The sequence below is a fragment of the Maylandia zebra genome, linkage group LG2, assembly GCF_041146795.1.
Source record: "Maylandia zebra isolate NMK-2024a linkage group LG2, Mzebra_GT3a, whole genome shotgun sequence".
Classification (NCBI taxonomy): Eukaryota; Metazoa; Chordata; class Actinopteri; order Cichliformes; family Cichlidae; genus Maylandia; species Maylandia zebra.
Window position 1 is genome coordinate 9,772,963 of NC_135168.1, and position 20,035 is coordinate 9,792,997.

Consider the following 20,035-nt stretch of genomic DNA (forward strand, 5'->3'; position numbering starts at 1 on the left):
AGAGGATTTATCTAAAGATTTAAGCTGCTGGATAAATGAACATTTTCCAGAGATGGAAGATGGAGCAACATGTTTTAAAGATTAGCTCTTTTTGGAATTGAGTGTTTATTTTTCTTCTCATTCAGAACTTCAAGCTCCAGTTTGTCAGCGTAACCTTAAATCCACCCTGAAGAAGAAGTTCCAGTGTGTGTTTGAGGGCATCGCTAAAGCAGGAAACCCAACCCTCCTGAATCAGATCTACACAGAGCTCTACATCACAGAGGGAGGGACTGCAGAGGTCAATGAGGAACATGAGGTCAGACAGATTGAAACAGCATCCAGGAAACCAGACAGACCAGAAACAACCATCAGACAAGAAGACATCTTTAAAGCCTCACCTGGAAGAGATGAACCAATCAGAACAGTGCTGACAAAGGGAGTGGCTGGCATTGGGAAAACAGTCTTAACACAGAAATACAGCCTGGACTGGGCTGAAGACAAAGCCAACCAGGACATCCAGTTCATATTTCCATTCACTTTCAGAGAGCTGAATGTGCTGAAAGAGGAAAAGTTCAGCTTGGTGGGACTTGTTCATCACTTCTTTACTGAAACCAAAGAAGCAGGAATCTGCAGCTTTGAAGACTTCCAGGTTGTGTTCATCTTTGATGGTCTGGATGAGTGTCGACTTTCTCTGGACTTCCACAAAACTACAATCCTAACTGACCCTAGAAAGTCCACCTCAGTGGATGTGCTGCTGATAAACCTCATCAGGGGGAAACTGCTTCCCTCTGCTCGCCTCTGGATAACCACACGACCTGCAGCAGCCAATCAGATCCCTCCTGACTGTGTTGGCATGGTGACAGAGGTCAGAGGGTTCACTGACCCACAGAAGGAGGAGTACTTCAGGAAGAGATTCAGAGATGAGGAGCAGGCCAGCAGCATCATCTCCCACATCAAGAAAGCTCGAAGCCTCCACATCATGTGTCACATCCCAGTCTTCTGCTGGATCACTGCTACAGTTCTGGAGGATGTGCTGGAAACCAGAGAGGGAGGACAGCTGCCCAAGACCCTGACTGAGATGTACATCCACTTCCTGGTGGTTCAGGCCAAAGTGAAGAAGGTCAAGTATGATGGAGGAGCTGAGACAGATCCACACTGGAGTCCAGAGAGCAGGAAGATGATGGAGTCTCTGGGAAAACTGGCTTTTGATCAGCTGCAGAAAGGAAACCTGATCTTCTATGAATCAGACCTGACAGAGTGTGGCATCGATATCAGAGCAGCCTCAGTGTACTCAGGAGTGTTCACACAGATCTTTAAAGAGGAGAGAGGACTGTACCAGGACAAGGTGTTCTGCTTCATCCATCTGAGTGTTCAGGAGTTTCTGGCTGCTCTTCATGTCCATCTGACCTTCATCAACTCTGGACTCAATCTGCTGGAACAACAACAAACAACATCCAAGAAGTCTGAAACAGGAGAATCTGCAAAGAAACACTTCTACCAGAGTGCTGTGAACAAGGCCTTACAGAGTCCAAATGGACACCTGGACTTGTTCCTCCGCTTCCTCCTGGGTCTTTCCCTGCAGACCAATCAGACTCTCCTACGAGCCCTGATGACACAGACAGGAAGTAGCTCACTGACCAATCAGGAAACAGTCCAGTACATCAAGAAGAAGCTCAGTGAGGATCTGTCTGCAGAGAAAAGCATCAATCTGATCCACTGTCTGAATGAACTGAATGATCGTTCTCTAGTGGAGGAGATCCAACAGTCCCTGAGATCAGGACGTCTCTCCACAGATGAACTGTCTCCTGCTCAGTGGTCAGCTCTGGTCTTCATCTTACTGTCATCAGAAGAAGATCTGGATGAGTTTGACTTCAAGAAATACTCTGCTTCAGAGGAGGCTCTTCTGAGGCTGCTGCCAGTGGTCAAAGCCTCCAACAAAGCTCTGTGAGTAAACATGTTGTCATCGCTTCATTGTTAAAATCATGGGAAATAAATCAGAAATGCTGAGTTCAAAGAGCACTGTAACATTTTTTTAAAATAGTAAATTAAATGATCATCAGTCACTCGGTAAATATATGGTAGTTTTAATGTTTCACTCCAGCATTTCTAAAACACACTTTGTTCTGTAACTCTTATCAAAGGACAATCCAGACCCAGCCTATAAGAACATGAGCTCTGATGCTTCAGCCCCTCTGACAGGTTTATTATCCTCAGCTTGTTCATTTGTCTCCAACTCCAGGAGTTTGGTTGTTTTATTCTAAAGCACAAACTTCACCTGCCAGACTTCACCTACATCTTTTTCTGATGTTCATAATTTAAGTTCAAGTTTGTATCTCACTTTCAGTGCACACCCTCCCTTTTTAAATATAAATCTCTGCTGTGCTGTCATGTTTTCATCCTGTATGGAGGGAGAAACTCGGTCTTCATTACTGAAATTGCCTCTAAGGTCGTGTTTCTTGTCAGTAACCATATGTAACTGTAAGGCTTCCATAACCAGTGTTATCACAGAATTACAGTGGGTTCACTCTGGGTCCTCTACAGTTTCTTCCCACTGTCCACAGACATGCAGTTAGGTTACCTGGTGATCCAAACTTCATGCAGGTGTGAGTGAGAGTGGTTGTCTGTCCCTCTGTGGGCTTAGTGGAAGAGACTGGATGGATCTCTGCTTTGTCTTTGATATATGCTGACAGCAAACATTCTCCATGAAGTCTGCATTTCAGCTCATCTCCTTTATACGCACCTTTAACAGGAAGAGTTTTATACAGCTAGTGTTTAAAATCAAGTGTTATTCACAATACACAGGTAATGAGCATGATTATTGAATTACTAAAATTTTCTAAAATAATTGTTTTAGTTAATATTGTATGATAGTATACACAGAATTATTAGCTCAGTAGGCAGAGTGGTCGCCCCATGATCATAAGGTCAGGGGTCGAATCCACCGAATAGTTACCTTGTGGTACCCCTGAGCAAGGTACCATCAAGGTACCAATCATGTGCACTGGACTGGTAGCACTCATAGTCTCATAGGTTTAAATACATTTTTTTTAAAAAGGGTTCAACATATAAACAAATTTAATTTGATCACATATATTGTTTGTTTGTTTTTGTTTTTTTCCTTTCTCTCACAGACTGAGCAGCTGTAACGTCTCAGAGAAAGGCTGTGAAAATTTGTTGTCAGTGGTCAGCTCCCAGTCCTGTAGTCTGAGAGAGCTGGACCTGAGTACCAACAGCCTGTAGGCTTCAGCAGTAAAGCTTCTGTCTGCTGCAGTGGAGAGTCCACATGCCAAACTGAATGTTCTGAGGTCAGATCAATTTGTATTATGTTTAGTTCTGTTTGTTTATGTGTTTGATGTTTGTTTTTGTTTATGTCTTTATCCAGTTATCCTTGTTTCATAGCATTTTTATTCATTTCAAAGTTAAACAGAAGTTTTACTAACCTGCTCAGCACAAGACAATAAGCTATTGCACCTTGATTACACTTTAACAACAATCTTTATTCATGTTTTTATCTTCAGACTTAACATCTGTGAACTCTCAGAGGAAAACTGTGAAGCTCTGTCCTCAGTTCTCAGCTCGCAGTCCTCTAGTCTGACAGAGCTGGACCTGAGTATCAGAAAGCTGCAGGATTCAGGAGTGAAGCTTCTGTCTGCTGGACTACAACGTTTAAACTGTAAACTGAATACTCTGAGGTCAGATCAGAAAACATTTAGTTTTTAGCATTATTAATTAAAGTTCATACATATGATGTTGTATCTTAGTATGTTTATGTTTCCTTTAAAAATAGAAAGTCAACATTTAATGTTGTGAAATGTATTAACAAACTCTACATGAGTACTTGTTTATAGATTGTCTTTTATTTTTCAGACTGAGTGGCTGTAACCTGTCAGAGAGAAGCTGTGAAGCTCTGTCCTCAGTCCTCAGCTCCCAGTCCTCCAGTCTGAGAGAGCTGGACCTGAGTAACTCTGACCTGCAGGATTCAGGAGTGAAGCTTCTGTCCGCTGGACTAAAGAGTTCACAGTGTGCAGTGGAAACTCTCAGGTCAGGATTCAAACTTTTCCACAGATGATCATTTGAAATGTGATTTATATTATTGTATAAACAGGTAACTTTTACAGCTGTCAAGTGAACTTTTATTTACATTTGAATGGATAATTGGACTCTGAATTACTAAAAGTTGTTATAGTCATGTCTTTGTTTATTTAAAAAAATACTTCACGTACTGCCTAATTTAAAGATTTAGGCTCCTTTGGGCCCATAATATATATATTTGATTTCTTTGTGAATGAAATTAGGAGGATATTGGCGACTGCTGATTGGCTCGCTGTTTGTTTTTTATTCACAGTACTTAATTTTAAAGGCTGATTTCTCAAAATGAGATGTTTATCTTTTCTTCTACAACACGTGGAGCCACCAAATCTTCTTGCTTGATTTATTCATTACAGTTTGATTTAAAGAATATTAGACTCGTAACATAATAAATATATTTATTTCACTTCTTCTTGAGAGAAAGAAAGGGATGACTGGGTGAGCTCCAGTGGTTCATCCCAGCAGAGAGAGCGGCACACTGGGCTGCAAATGATCACAGTAGTAATGGCCATAGTTTGATAAAACAGGCAGTCTTACCCTGTAGATAATACAGGGTTCTGGTGCCGATGTGGGGGAGGGGAGTCGCCCGGTACTAACTACATACTACTAACTACCTCATCCAGATGTCTTCCCTACTAAACCTGATAAGAAGTAACTGCAGTAGCCTTATAGGTCAAATCAGTTTCACCTGTTAAAGTTAGCTCCACTATTAATTAGGGGTGGGGGAAAAAATCGATACTGTGTAGTATCGTGATATTTTGTTTGCTAATAATGTATCGATACAGGGACAGCAGAAATCGATATTTTGTTACAAACAATTTTTTCTCTGAAGTCAACATGCTCTGGAGTCAGAGCATGTTGACTTCAGAGCATGTTGATCCTTTTTCTGAGCAACAATCCTGACATTCCTTCACTGTCCAAATGTGTTTAACTGACAGTTTACTTATTTTAATTTAAGACATGTTTAATTTTAATTAAGTTTGAAACTTTTTATTTAATGTAAAATTATATATTTTTTTAAATTTACTTTCAAATTCTTCAGTTGCTGAAGGGGCTGCATAGTTTTCATAAATTGCATAGTTCAGAATAGCTATAATTGTACCAGATGGTTGCATTCAGTTAAGTTGGACTAGACTGTAATACAAACCGTTCAGTTTGTCAACAATAAAACTGACTGAAATGAGAGAAAGACTGAGTGTGAGACTTTGATATTAGATAAATGAATATTGATAAAGTTTACCCTTATGTGCAGAATTTAAATATCGCAAAATATTTTAAAAAATCGCAATAATATCGTATCGTGCGTTAAGTATTGTGATAATATCGTATCGCGAGTTGTATGGTGATTCCCACCTCTACTATTAATGGTGTCACTTGTTATTTCTGGGATGAGTTTAGTAGCCTGAACAGCTGCTTAAAGGAAAGTAATTAAATAATAAAAATAACCTAAGTCCGGGGGAACCTGCAAGAGCTGTTTGCACAAAGAATAATGCTCAGACTTTGAGGTTTTATCGTTTTACACAAGGTTTAAAAATGAATGTTGTTGAATTCTCCCAATTCTTTGAATCTTTGGGCTGAAGGAGGGACAATACTCGGTGTATAAATGCTCAATCAACAATCATTTATTTCCATACAATTCAACAGTCAGAGCATTACAACGTCCGGACGGGAGAGATGCTACCAGAGGGTCAGGCACATGTCTCAAAATGGTGACGGGTTGCTCAGCTTTTTATAGTCTCTAGTGGCCCCCAGCTAGTCGTAAAAGCCAAAACATCACATTTTTTCTCTGTTACAGCGCCTAAGTTATGACCTCGGCAGTTGTCTCTCTGCTTTCTGTAAGGTGGGGGTGTGGAATGTGGTCTGTCTATCTCCCCTGTCTTTAGACACAGAGTCTCCTGCTTACAACCTTCTCTTCATGATTCAACAATTAAGCATGTCAAGAAAACAGTGTAACACATTCCCAGCAGATCAAGGATACAGAGTGATGCACATTTATCTAATGAACTAATATGTGAATATGTTCTGTTAACTCAAAAGTATAATGAGAACTAAACTACATACTGATCACACACTCTATATTAAAGGGTATAATGTGATCTACAGCAGTATTCTAATTCAACTACTTTGATTACATATATAAGGTAACATATAATAACAGAATAATCTAATAATTCCCCCTTTTGATCTCTGAAAGAGATCACTTACAACATGCACTCCAGGGTCGCATGGTCCAGGTTTTCTTGATCCTGAGGCCCTCTGTCCCCCTTTAACGGGTGGACCATATGTGGGATGACCTCTGTGTTCACGCAGTTCAGATGCAAGCAAAGTTAGATTTACAACCATAACAGCAGTTACAGATGACTCTCCCATCACTCCCCAATTCTCCCACAGCTTTATTTTGGTGCTCCAGTTTTCCACTCCCATTTTAATGCCCCCTTATACCTTTCAAATGTACTTAGACTAGAACCTCTGTCTAAGGAGCTTTTAACCTTTATTTTTATTGCTGCAGCTACCAGTGTCTTCCAGTTGGGTGATTCTCAGCTTCTTTCTTCGACCTCCGGGGTTAGACCACCCTTTAGTCATTGCACAGTTCTGGGGATTATTCTGCCCCGATTTCAAACAAAGATCTGTGTATTTTGGGGTCACCGGCGTGTCCCCCTTTTTGCCAAGAGCCTCTTGAACCTCGTTGGTCTGGTGTTCCTGGTTTTCGCCAACCCCTTCATGGTTATTGCTGTGTTTGTGGGATCCATCTTCTCCAGGAGCCCAAACGTCATGACACTTGACCCCAGTTGCTGTCTCGGCAGTCCCTACATCTGTCTCTGCTGTGAAGGGTCCTCACATCTCCGGGTCCCCGTCTGGTGTCTGTTCCTTTCTCTGCAAGAGACAGAAAACCAAAACACCTCTCTCCCTAGCCTTGATAATCTAATATTGTTATCCATTGTTCTTCTAATGATTCAAATTTGGTTTAAAATATTATGTTCAGGACCTATTCTAATCATAATCTATGTGTGTGTAAAAGAAATCAAAAATTAATGAACCATTTCTAAGTCTAACACATTATAAGCTTAAGTTTTACCATAGCTAAATTATTAAACACACAAATAAAGTCATAAAATGTTCATAACACCATTGTTTGATGTTCGGACTCAACTCCCCCTTTTTGACACACTCCCATGTGTCAATTCATTGGAGCTAGACACTTAAAAGAGAAGGTTAGTGACATCATATCTGGTAACTGGTCCATCCAGAGCTGTAACATTTTGAAATGTACATACAACAAGCCAAACCACACCTTGGTCACACCAACCCTTTTCCGCCCCGAAGACGTCCAATGCCATCCCAGTATGGACTGTCAAAAGTGGCTTTAACGCTGACTGTCCTGACAATCCATTTTATAACGTTTCCTGGTCAGATTTGCCAATCTCTGCACCAGGGTTTTAAACTTTTCGCCATTTCCATTAGTTGTTATTTTTATTTAGTTTCGACTCCAGATTTTCAATTTTTACCAGTTGTAATTAGTTTTTACCAATTCTTTGCTAGTTTAGTGTAGTTTTTATTTTCTGAAAATCCTTAGTTTCAATTTGGTTTTATTTGTGTTTTGCAAAAATTAAGTGTAACAAAATCCCAGTTCCATCATATCAGTCATGCTCTTCTGGTTATCCTTGGGTGTTGAGACTAATAACTATTAACTCTTGCCGCACCGAGTGGTCCTAATTTTGGTTCAAGTGAATTGATAACCTTTTGAAGGCGATTGTTTCACACCTTTATTTAGATGTCCCAGTCCTGTTGTCTCGGGATACATCACGCTGCCTTATCTGGGGTTAGCTGTTTTCTGGGGATGCGGGTTGAGTGGGTGAGCTCTTCAAGGAGGGGGAGTGTGCTCCCCCTGATGAGGTCTTCTAGGTAAGCTAGGTTAACCTTCTTGTGTGGGCTTTTCAAGTGCACTTTAAGGTTAGTGGGACTTTTAGTTTTATAAATGTCCCTCATGACCCCCTGATGACCCAGTATTTCATTTTTGCACACTGTAGTACACATTTTAGTTTTTGCTTGTAGCTCGCATACTCTACTTGCCACTCCTCTAATTCCTGATGTTTCTTAGAGAGGGCAACAGTACCTTTAAAATTATATCACATGTGTGGGGGTGTGGCCTTGCCAATTGTTTTGCCCACCTTTTCAAAATGGCTGGCGTGCCCACAAGCACATTTCATGGAAAAAGAAAGGTAAGCTTGATATTTACATTTAAAATGTTTTGTTAAACTCAGATTTTTATTTTATTCTTTTTGCAAGTACCCCTCCTCGGTGGCGAGAAACTGTTGGTGTGGTCAAGTGGGTGCTCTAGAAACAAACGCTCAGGACAGAACAGTTATCAGTCATGTACTTCCTACAAATTTTGCATATGTTTTATTCCATATTGATCCTCTGAGTGTAATGGTACATTTTAATTTGAATTTATCCAAACTAAACACAATATTTTCTTTATTTACTTTGCTCTTGTTCTTTTTCAGTACCACATCCTATCAAATGTCCCTGTCGATTATATTCTACATTTAATAACTTACTATTTCAAGTGAGAACCTAAATCACGTGGACCAATGTTTATTATTGCATATCTCTATTCTGAATGTGGCCAGTCATTCATAGGTATTGTTCAATTTTGGCGATTTTCCTCTATAAAATTTAATTGACTTTTTTACAGTGGCCTGCTGTGGTTAATAATAACATATTCCAGTCATGAGTGATATCAATAGTTATCTCCACTTTAGCATTTGGCATTCCCAATAATATAACATGATACCTTACTCAAAACACAGCTAATATAGCACAGTTTTCTTAATGCAAACATCAGTAACTCAAAATCAGCAACCACAGTGTTAAGTCTGCAGTTCATACTTATGTGAAGCTAGAGTCTCCTCCTCCAGTCTCTCTTATCCTCCCGCTCCTGAAAAAACAAAACAAAACAAAGCGAAGCATCCACCCTTCTCTTGTCGGCTGGGTGAATTGTTTATTGGCATTTACTAATCCTATAGTGGGTGCAGTCATTGTCTCAGTATCAAGTCAGTCAAAGCTTTTAGTCGTCAGTCCATCACAGTCCATTCACATGCATACCTCCATACACATTCATACCAGATGTTGCTGATAATGGAGTCTCCCGCGCAACCTATTCGAGCCTCCATCACCAGCAAGATGACGTCATCATTTTAAAGGAAAACAATTCCTTGTTGTTTTTTGGGCCGGATTGACTCGGTGCAATCCTTTTTAGATCAGTGTTCCCTATAAGTGAATTTCTCCCAAGCCAATTACAATCATGGAGAAGCACACTTTGCAACTGTTTTTGTAATAATATTTTTTAGCGCTTTAAATTTCAATCTTTCAGGCCTGGTTTAAAGAGCTGATTGTTAAATCATGAACTCACAAAATATCAACATATCACCACCGGTGGATCACACCTCTCAGATGTTTTTTCTCCAGTGCACTGTAACAAACACGAAAACAGACATAACCAACAAAACACTAATAACAATAACATAAACTAGGGCCCGTTGCAGACATGTCCAAGCATAAAACTATCCCTCTCTCGCTTACGAGACAGAACACAAGCCAAAGCTCACTGATAAAATCAAGCTAGCGCTAAACAAAACCAAACAATCAACCAGAAATTCACAGGAACATTTTGCTTCCTGCCGGGACAATATTGTGTGGGAATGAGAACCTCAGGTGCCGTAACACCTTTTGTTCCTCCTTGAATTAAAACTCAATCACAGAAAATGCCGTACTCCAACCTAACCTTACACTATTAATTCATCATTTTCACTCTGTGCCACTGTTCCTCATCAGGGCTGTGTGAAGCACAGCAAAGAATTCAGTCAAGGCCTTGAGCCATAAACAGACATCACGCACAGACATTGTTTTCATAACCAAACTTTTTTAGACCTTATTCCTAAAATCTACATAAATGCCCTCTGGGTGACATATAACACATTCTAAGTATTTAATGGTAATCAATGGCTCCTCATAAAAATTATGCATTGGGATGTTTGTGTGCAGCATTTTGCATATCAGCATAAGCAAAGCATTCTTCATTGCATCAGCGTGTATGTGTGTGTGCGTGTGGATCACTCTTCATTGCACAAGCGTGTGTATGTGTGTGCATCACTTCTCAGTGAATCAGCATTCCCGTGTGTGTGTGTGTGTGCGTGTGTGTGTGTGTGTGTGTGTGTGTTCATCACTTTCCTGTTCTGGTGTTCTGGGTAAACCACGGCCTGAAGCATGCCCTGGGGTCCTGCCCCCCTCCTTTTCAGTTTGTTTGCGACCATTGCTGCTGCTGCTGGTCAAAATTCAGTCCGTCCTGGTTCTGACCCCAATTGGGGCAGTCCTTTCTCCAGTGTCGATGTTCACGGCAGGTGAAACCTGCATCTTCTTCTGTGTTTTTGTCCATTCTGAGGTGCCTTCTGTCCTCAGTTACTCCTCTTGTCTTGGTCACGCCCTTTTTCGCCACCCGATCATCCGTGTTGGTCCATCACTGTCCTGCACAGTGTGAATGCAAAGTTATCAAGGTCAGCATTCTTTCGCTCGGCCTTACTTTTCATTCGGGCTTGGCGGGCGTCTCGTCACAGCTCTGTCAGCTGACGCAGTCTGGGAATTTTCCCCCGTGTAGTGAAACGGGCCTTAGGTTTAGTGCTCTCCGTCTCGGCTGCATGAGATCACATTCCTGCAGGTCTGTTGACATTCTCAGGTCGTTGTTGTGGGTCCAGCTGTTGCAGCATTTGGTCAGTGTCACGTATGGGGGAGAGCAGGAGTCCAGTCAGCCTCGGCTTTCAGGGCCGGCAAAGCAGCCTGTAATTAAATATGTATAGAAAAAACAAAAACAAAACAAAACAAAAACAAACAAAAAACAAAAACAAAAACAAACGAACAGGAAAATGTTGTTGTGTTGGCTGTGTTATTCAGAGGGGAGACAATGGGGCCAGGCCCTATGTCAGCCTTCTCTCCCCCTTTTTTTTGTTTTTTGTCTCCCGATATAATCAACTCCTAACCCACCAAGTTGACAGGACAACACCGGTATATGTTAAAATTCTTAAGATCATGTTTAAAAACCCAAAAAAGGAACTTTCTTTCATTCAGTAATCACTTTTATTAATCAATCAACAGAAAACATGTCACAATTTGAATCTTTTAACCACTAAATTTGTTGTGTCTTGCCTGGTTGGTTAGACCAGTGTTCCTTTTTTTTTTTTTTTAAATTAAATTGTTGTCCTGCAACCCAGAGGGTTTCTTTGTCAGTAATGTATAGACTTCATCATTTAAGTATGTTAATTTTTCTTTAACCTTGCTGGAAAATCTTCACGTGTTCATGAGTGTAAGCTGTTTCTTCATTGCGTGTATGTGCATTTGTATAAAAGCAGGTTAATTTTATCTTTTCTCAAACTAGGCGTTACCTTAAAAGGAGCCTTTCTCTCAGATTTCTCTGCTTGTGTGTTTTTGTTTCACCTTTTTGTTGTGATGCTCCGGACGCCTTCCCAACCTCCACAAGTCTGTTGGCCCCAATTTTATGTGTTAAAACTTCTCTTAATTCCTCCTCTAATTCTCTCCTCGCTGCTGTCTGTTTCACAGCTGCTGATTCGTGCTGGGTGTGGTTCCCATTACCTATAATTTTGCTTCGGCCGCTGTGCTTGTGGGGGCAGTTGGTCCAGGTCCGCAGCTCCCTGTATTAACACACTAAGAGATTTATTTGACAGCGTAAACTGTACGCCAGTCTCCCAACACATTCCTCTCTCTACTCCTCCATAATTCTCCACTGCACACCTCTTACTATCTCTCCTTTTTATTTTTATTACACCACAGAGTAATACACCCAATTATGCCCGTCTATCTCCATGTGGCTCCAAATTCCCTCTTTATTTTAATTTCACACTCGTCAGGGGACAGGCACACAACAATTTCAACCACTGAAACGAGGAATTCAACCTTTTTATATTTCTTTACTAATCTAGACTCAACGTTTGTTCGCAAAATGTGTCTTGTTCTAGTCCGGAATAAATGTGAACCCGTGATTACACGGCCGTTCCAGTGTTATTTCCGTAGCTATGCGGGGGCCCTCACCTCCCCAAGTCACCACCTCGGCACCCGGACGACGCCGGTCCTGGCCACGCGTCCACGGACAGGAGGGTCGCCACTCCTAGGGCAAAGTTCCACAGGTACACTAGGCATCAACCTTTGATCCTAAAATGTGTATTTGCTCTAATGTCCTCCTAATCAAACACATTAACCGTCACTGTCACTGTGTTCACGCTTCACACTCCACACAAAAAACACTCAGAGCGCGCCTCACTCACACTCTCACTCAGTGCGCGCTTTACCCACAAGACAGCACCCAGAGCGCGCTTCGCAGCTTCACACACACTCTCTCACTCAGAGCGCGCCTTCACACTCACACACAACACTTTTCCTCAGCGGGAATTTTACACAGAAACCTCTGAGCTCAACTATTAGATCTTCTTAAAGCACACTGCACCATAGACCAAGATACCCCTTTCTCTGCGATTATGACCGCCACCACGGGGCAAAGTCGCATCATAAAAGTGATGCTTGCATCCCCGAAGTTATACCTGACATCATAAACCAGGTGTTGCTATGTACTTAAATTTTACTTTGTATTATGACCGCAGCCCTTTATACTCGACTGACGCCACAAACCACCGTCAAAACCTCTATCCAATGTACTAAAACTAGCACCAACCACTACTGCACTTCACGGCCGCACCACCGGAACACGCCGTATCATAAACCAAACCTACGGACGTGTTTCGCTCTCGCGTTGCCAGTGTCCAACTGCACCGTGAAGCCAGCATCTGCTTTTCCTTAAATCAACTTCTATTTCATAGCCGGCAAAAGCCAGGACGTCACTGACACCATAAACAAAATAAACAAACCTCGACTTCAATGTACTGGACTAATGGCCGCGTCTTCAGAAGAAATTCTAACGTATTATTGCTACAGAAGCCAGTATTAGACAAAATTAAATGTGGAAGGTAAAGTGGCTGCAACTAGCTCAACGTAGTGTCTTATTAGTTTCTCGGTAGAAGCAGTTTACTGCAACTAGCTCAACGTAGTGTCTTATTAGTTTCTCGGTAGAAGCAGTTTATTTAACACACTGGAATTCAGCCTCAACTTATGTTGTTAGTATCTTGCGCCAAAAACCAGACACCGACAAATTTACTGTGAAAATACATGTGACTCAGTGAACAGATTAATTTGGAAAGCCCAATATGCACATTTGGTATTTATAATACAACAGGCTGTGCTTACCTTTTTATTTTTGGACCGGTCCTCTGTTCACCTCGCCTCACGATCTCACCAAAGGTCAAATCTGCACCTCCTCAGCACACCAAAGATCCGGGTCACACGGCACCAAGTTGTTGAATTCTCCCAATTCTTTGAATCTTTGGGCTGAAGGAGGGACAATACTCGGTGTATAAATGCTCAATCAACAATCATTTATTTCCATACAATTCAACAGTCAGAGCATTACAACGTCCGGACGGGAGAGATGCTACCAGAGGGTCAGGCACATGTCTCAAAATGGTGACGGGTTGCTCAGCTTTTTATAGTCTCTAGTGGCCCCCAGCTAGTCGTAAAAGCCAAAACATCACATTTTTTCTCTGTTACAGCGCCTAAGTTATGACCTCGGCAGTTGTCTCTCTGCTTTCTGTAAGGTGGGGGTGTGGAATGTGGTCTATCTATCTCCCCTGTCGTTAGACACAGAGTCTCCTGCTTACAACCTTCTCTTCATGATTCAACAATTAAGCATGTCAAGAAAACAGTGTAACACATTCCCAGCAGATCAAGGATACAGAGTGATGCACATTTATCTAATGAACTAATATGTGAATATGTTCTGTTAACTCAAAAGTATAATGAGAACTAAACTACATACAGCTCACACACTCTATATTAAAGGGTATAATGTGATCTACAGCAGTATTCTAATTCAACTACTTTGATTACATATATAAGGTAACATATAATAACAGAATAATCTAATAATGTCCACAATTGAATTGCAGAAATTGTTATTGAGCTAATACTGATGTAGTTGTTATCTTTGGTAAGGAGAGGTTGGAGGAAGGATGAGCACAGTCAGGCCTAAAGATGCTCTTAATAATAATAATGGATTGCATTTATATAGCGCTTTTCGAGACCCTCAAAGACCCTTTACAATCCCACTACAGGGAGTGCAGAATTATTAGGCAAGTTGTATTTTTGAGGAATAATTTTATTATTGAACAACAACCATGTTCTCAATGAACCCAAAAAACTCATTAATATCAAAGCTGAATGTTTTTGGAAGTAGTTTTTAGTTTGTTTTTAGTTTTAGCTATTTTAGGGGGATATCTGTGTGTGCAGGTGACTATTACTGTGCAGAATTATTAGGCAACTTAACAAAAAACAAATATATACCCATTTCAATTATTTCTTTTTACCAGTGACACCAATATAACATCTCCACATTCACAAATATACATTTCTGACATTCAAAAACAAAACAAAAACAAATCAGCGACCAATATAGCCACCTTTCTTTGCAAGGACACTCAAAAGCCTGCCATCCATGGATTCTGTCAGTGTTTTGATCTGTTCACCATCAACATTGCGTGCAGCAGCAACCACAGCCTCCCAGACACTGTTCAGAGAGGTGTACTGTTTTCCCTCCCTGTAAATCTCACATTTGATGATGGACCACAGGTTCTCAATGGGGTTCAGATCAGGTGAACAAGGAGGCCATGTCATTAGTTTTTCTTCTTTTATACCCTTTCTTGCCAGCCACGCTGTGGAGTACTTGGACGCGTGTGATGGAGCATTGTCCTGCATGAAAATCATGTTTTTCTTGAAGGATGCAGACTTCTTCCTGTACCACTGCTTGAAGAAGGTGTCTTCCAGAAACTGGCAGTAGGACTGGGAGTTGAGCTTGACTCCATCCTCAACCCGAAAAGGCCCCACAAGCTCATCTTTGATGATACCAGCCCAAACCAGTACTCCACCTCCACCTTGCTGGCGTCTGAGTGGGACTGGAGCTCTCTGCCCTTTACCAATCCAGCCACGGGCCCATCCATCTGGCCCATCAAGACTCACTCTCATTTCATCAGTCCATAAAACCTTAGAAAAACCAGTCTTGAGATATTTCTTGGCCCAGTCTTGACGTTTCAGCTTGTGTGTCTTGTTCAGTGGTGGTCGTCTTTCAGCCTTTCTTACCTTGGCCATGTCTCTGAGTATTACACACCTTGTGCTCTTGGGCACTCCAGTGATGTTGCAGCTCTGAAATATGGCCAAACTGGTGGCAAGTGGCATCTTGGCAGCTGCACGCTTGACTTTTCTCAGTTCATGGGCAGGTATTTTGCGCCTTGGTTTTTCCACACGCTTCTTGAGACCCTGTTGACTATTTTGAATGAAACGCTTGATTGTTCGATGATCACGCTTCAGAAGCTTTGCAATTTTGAGACTGCTGCATCCCTCTGCAAGATATCTCACTATTTTTGACTTTTCTGAGCCTGTCAAGTCCTTCTTTTGACCCATTTTGCCAAAGGAAAGGACGTTACCTAATAATTATGCACACCTGATATAGGGTGTTGATGTCATTAGACCACACCCCTTCTCATTACAGAGATGCACATCACCTAATATGCTTAATTGGTAGTAGGCTTTCGAGCCTATACAGCTTGGAGTAAGACAACATGCATGAAGAGGATGATGTGGACAAAATACTCATTTGCCTAATAATTCTGCACTCCCTGTATTCATTCACTCTCACATTCACACACTGGTGGAGGTAAGCTACAGTTGTAGTGGTAGGTTAGGTTTTGCCCAAGGACAAAATGACCAAGACAGAGAGAGCTGGCTCATCAGACAGACAAGCTCATCTTGTAACCTACTGGTTCGCTGGTCAGCACACCAGCTGACTAGCGAACCGGCTAACTAGCACACCAGCTAACTAGCACACCGGCTAAATAGCAAATCAGCTAACTAGCAGACCAGCTAACGGCAGCCACAAGCTGAAGGACGATTAAATGTAGTGGAGATATCAGAGATGACACTGGTGTGTCCGATTCACTCTTTAGCACTCTGGTCACTCCGGTGTGTCAGCCAGAACACCACTGAAGGCCAAATGATCCCAGCATGTGGAATAAAGAGCTTAAGGTTTGGTTTGAGACACTTTATTCTTTCACTGATTGATTCTTGCGGCTGTGATCATGTGTGTGGTTTCTTACAAAAAGGAAGTACACAATACAAATACATGACAAATAAGATGAATAGATGAGTTACATATCCAGTTATATGTACGTACATCAGTATAGCTAATATAGCCATATATAAGGACAAAGATCACAGTACTATAATGCAGTAATGTTAAACACAAAGGTGTATATCTACATAAATCTGTCCTATCAGTGATCAGGGTACTGTAGTATACTTCCACTACATAAACTATAGAAACTAAACGACATTAGTGTGACTTTAAGTTACCATCAGTACAGACGAACTGATGGTAGTTGTACAAAATAAAGGCATTGCAATTATTGTGAAGGGCTTCCGGTTAAACTAAGATCAGCTGATTACCTCATAACAAATTGTTTGCTATAGAACGCAGCTCCCACTCTTCATTAATATCATGTACTGTAACTCCCAAGTAACCATGGTTACCCAGCCACGCCCAGTAGTCTCCAGAGAGACCAACAGCTGGTGCACGTTGTAACGCCGTGGCTTTCATAGTCTCTCCTTTTTCTACAGCTCATGTGTTCTTCTTGTGATGGTGCGTCTTGAGGGAGGCTCATACATGCCGTCATTTGTTGATCCTAAGAACGTTCCTCAGACCGACTTCTTCAACAACACTAATCGGCCTGCAGTTTGTAGCTACTCACTTCACTGTGGTGTTTGTTAGCTTGTCTTTCTTCGGTTTTATCCTGACTCCTCCCACAAGCTGATCCTACGTAGTCTGCCCAAGCCTCCCACCTCTGTTTGTTTGGGTGGTTTGTTTGCTGCCATCAACAGCGTGTAATGCATTTAAGTGATACTTCAGACATGAAGTACTGCGACAATAAAAAACTCAACTTTGCTTAAAAATTACTTTAGTTGTATCAACACTGCCCTCTGGAATAATTAGACTTTGGTGACAAACTGATGTGATCTCCATGTTTCCTTTGTTGGACTGTGGGCGAGTGTCAGAACTGGATGTACTGAGTAACATGTGGAGTTTAAATATGTGTCAGTTCCAGTTTTAGAGCTCTAAAGTACAGCTATCATGTTAGGAATATGTTAGGAATAGACAGGAACACTGAGCACACTGAGGTCAAATCTTTATTTATCCAGTTCATCTGTAGGCTGAGCTCAGTCCATCCATTTAGTGAAATGATATTTAAAGGTCTCCTTGTTCTGTGAGCGTGCACAGATCCTGAAGCAGAAAGCCTGGGTTAACAGAGAAATGATCATCACTGTGATGATGCTCACCATCTCTGACTGGGATTTGAGGTTTTGTCAAAGCAGCAAAGAAAGCCTGGCTATGTTGGACTGGGTGTGGAAGCAGCTCCCAGTTTGAGTTCAGGAGACAGACACCCTCTCTACTTTGACGATCAGCTTCAAACTTTCCTTTTTGATAAAACTTATAGTTAGAGCTGGATCAGGTGACCCTGAACCATCACTTAGTTATGCTGCTATAGAGATGGATAACAGATGGATTGTTGTTTTGTGTGTCTGCAGTCTGTCAGGCTGTCTGATCACAGAGGAAGGCTGTACTTCTCTGGCCTCAGCTCTGACCTCCAACCCCTCCCATCTGAGAGAGCTGGACCTGAGCTACAATCATCCAGGTCTTTCAGGAATGAAGCTTCTGTCGGCTGGACTGAAGGATCCAGGCTGGAGACTGGACACTCTCAGGTATGGAGAGAATGTCTGATATAGGAGGAAGAGCTGGAATCATTTCCTGTGTCTTTCACTCACTTCCTGTTTGTTTCCTGCAGATGAGACATGAACAATCACACATGCAGGAATATTTTCAGGGACAGACACACTAGTCTAGCTGGATAGTACATGGATATTTATGTAGGGGGTCTTCAAGGAGTCTGTTTGCAGGAACATTAATGATAACTGATAAGTCATGTTGAGAGTTTCATTAAAAGTAGACTTACAGTTAGGTAATATTTGGACAGAGACAACATTTTGTAACTTTAGATACAAGTATCAGCCATGTGTGTGTTTCCCATGCTGTATGTCCACAGTCACAGTGACAGTCAGTGACACTGACAGAAGGATGAAACAAGGCTGTGAATCATTTCAGTCTGTGTGTGTGACAAAGAGGCAGACAGGAGCAGCTAACATTTGGAAATGGAAGCTTACTGGAAACACTACATTCACGGCTGAATTCACAATAGATTTGTTCTCAAGTGCACATTTAGCAGCTAATGCTAATACTGTTTTCCCTTTGCTTTCTACAGCAGCTATTGCTAAGTAGGCCACTTTGCTCCGCTAAGGATTTGTGTGACCATGATGGAGACTCTGATAAGCTAATGCTGCTAAGCTAATGCTGTTTATGGGCCCTGTTAGAATCAATATTTCATTCTCATTCTGTTGTTTGAGAACAATATTAACGTTTCACATCATTATAACACAAGAGAAAAGGGTATTGGCATTAGCTACTAGTGCTTATTCACCTCAAATTACCTTTAGCTGCTAATGGCAGCCTACTTAGCATTAACTCCTCACTAATATAATGCTAATTTACATCAAATTAGCATTAACTGCTCATTTTGTTAAGGAAAGAGAAAACGGTATTAGCATTTGCTGCTAATAATTATTCACCCCTAATTAGAATAAGCCGCTAAAAGCAGCCAACTTAGCATTAATTCCTCACTTTGTTGTTACCCAACGGAAAAGAGTATTAGTATTAGCTACTATCATTTTTAATAAGTAAGAGAAAACAGTATTAGCAGTAGCGCATAATGCTAATTCACGTCAACGTAGTATTAGTTAATAATGGCAGCCTACTTAGCATTAACTGCTCACTAATATAATGCTAATTCGCATCAAATTAGCATTAGCTGCTCAAGTTGTTATAAGGAAAAAGAGAAAACAGTATTAGTATTAGCTGCTAATAATTATTCAGGCCTAATTAGAGTTAGCCCCTAATGGCAGTCTACTTAGCATTAACTCCTGACATTGTTATAATGCAGGGGAAAAGAGTTACCATTATCGGATAATGCTAATTCTCATCAAATTAGCATTAGTTAATAACGGTAGACTTCATATCATTAGCTGCTGTCATTCTTACAAAGCAAACAGTATGAGCATTAGCTGTTAATCCTTTTTCATCTAAAATTAGAATTAGCCACTAATGGCGTATTGTTAAAAAGTAAGAAAAAACATTGTTAGCATAAGCGGATAATGCTAATTCATCTCAAATTAGTATTAGCTAATAATGGCACCTGCTTAGCATTAGCTGGTCACATTGTTATAAGGCAAGAAAATATGGTATTAGCATTAGCTGCCAATTTCTATTTACCTAAAATTAGCATTAGCCACTAATGGTAGCCTATAGCAAAAACTTCTTAATGCTAAATGAAGTTAATTAATGCTAAGTAGGTTTAACTGAAATTAAAGTAGTGTTAGCATTAGCTGCTGATATTGTTAAAAGGCAAGATAAAACATTGCTAGCAGCAGCGGATAATGCTAACACACATAATAATTAGCATTACCTAATAATGGCAGCCTTCTTAGCATTAGCTGCTCATATTGTTATAATGCAAGGGAAAAGAGTTGGCAAAAACAGTGTTAGCATTAGTGGATAATGCTAATTCACCTAAATTAGCATTAGCTAATAATGGCTACGTACTTAGCATTACCTACTAATATTGATATAAAGCAAGAAAATATGGTATTAGCATTAGCTTCTAATGCTTTCTCATCTAAAATTAGAATTAGCCAC

At 40.9% G+C, this 20,035-nt stretch overlaps 1 protein-coding gene across 1 annotated transcript; it reads left to right on the forward strand.

The window, feature by feature from the left end:
* Positions 1–59: 59 nt before the first annotated feature.
* LOC143413412 (protein NLRC3-like) lies at positions 60–18,840 on the forward strand. Its single transcript, XM_076876419.1, has 6 exons — positions 60–84; positions 126–1,923; positions 3,111–3,284; positions 3,498–3,671; positions 3,847–4,020; positions 17,818–18,840. Exons 1-3 carry the CDS (start codon positions 60–62, stop codon positions 3,217–3,219), a joined length of 1,932 nt encoding a protein of 643 aa, XP_076732534.1. The 3' UTR covers positions 3,220–3,284; positions 3,498–3,671; positions 3,847–4,020; positions 17,818–18,840.
* The last annotated feature ends 1,195 nt before the right edge of the window (positions 18,841–20,035 follow it).

What these genes read in the sequence shown, in the direction of transcription:
- LOC143413412 (XM_076876419.1), top strand. Translation starts at nt 60, where the DNA reads ATGGAGCAACATGTTTTAAAGATTA. An exon ending in GCAACATGTTTTAAAGATTA is followed by an intron (nt 85 to 125) that starts GCTCTTTTTGGA and finishes CTTCTCATTCAG; the next exon opens with AACTTCAAGCTCCAGTTTGT. An exon ending in AAAGCCTCCAACAAAGCTCT is followed by an intron (nt 1,924 to 3,110) that starts GTGAGTAAACAT and finishes TTTCTCTCACAG; the next exon opens with ACTGAGCAGCTGTAACGTCT.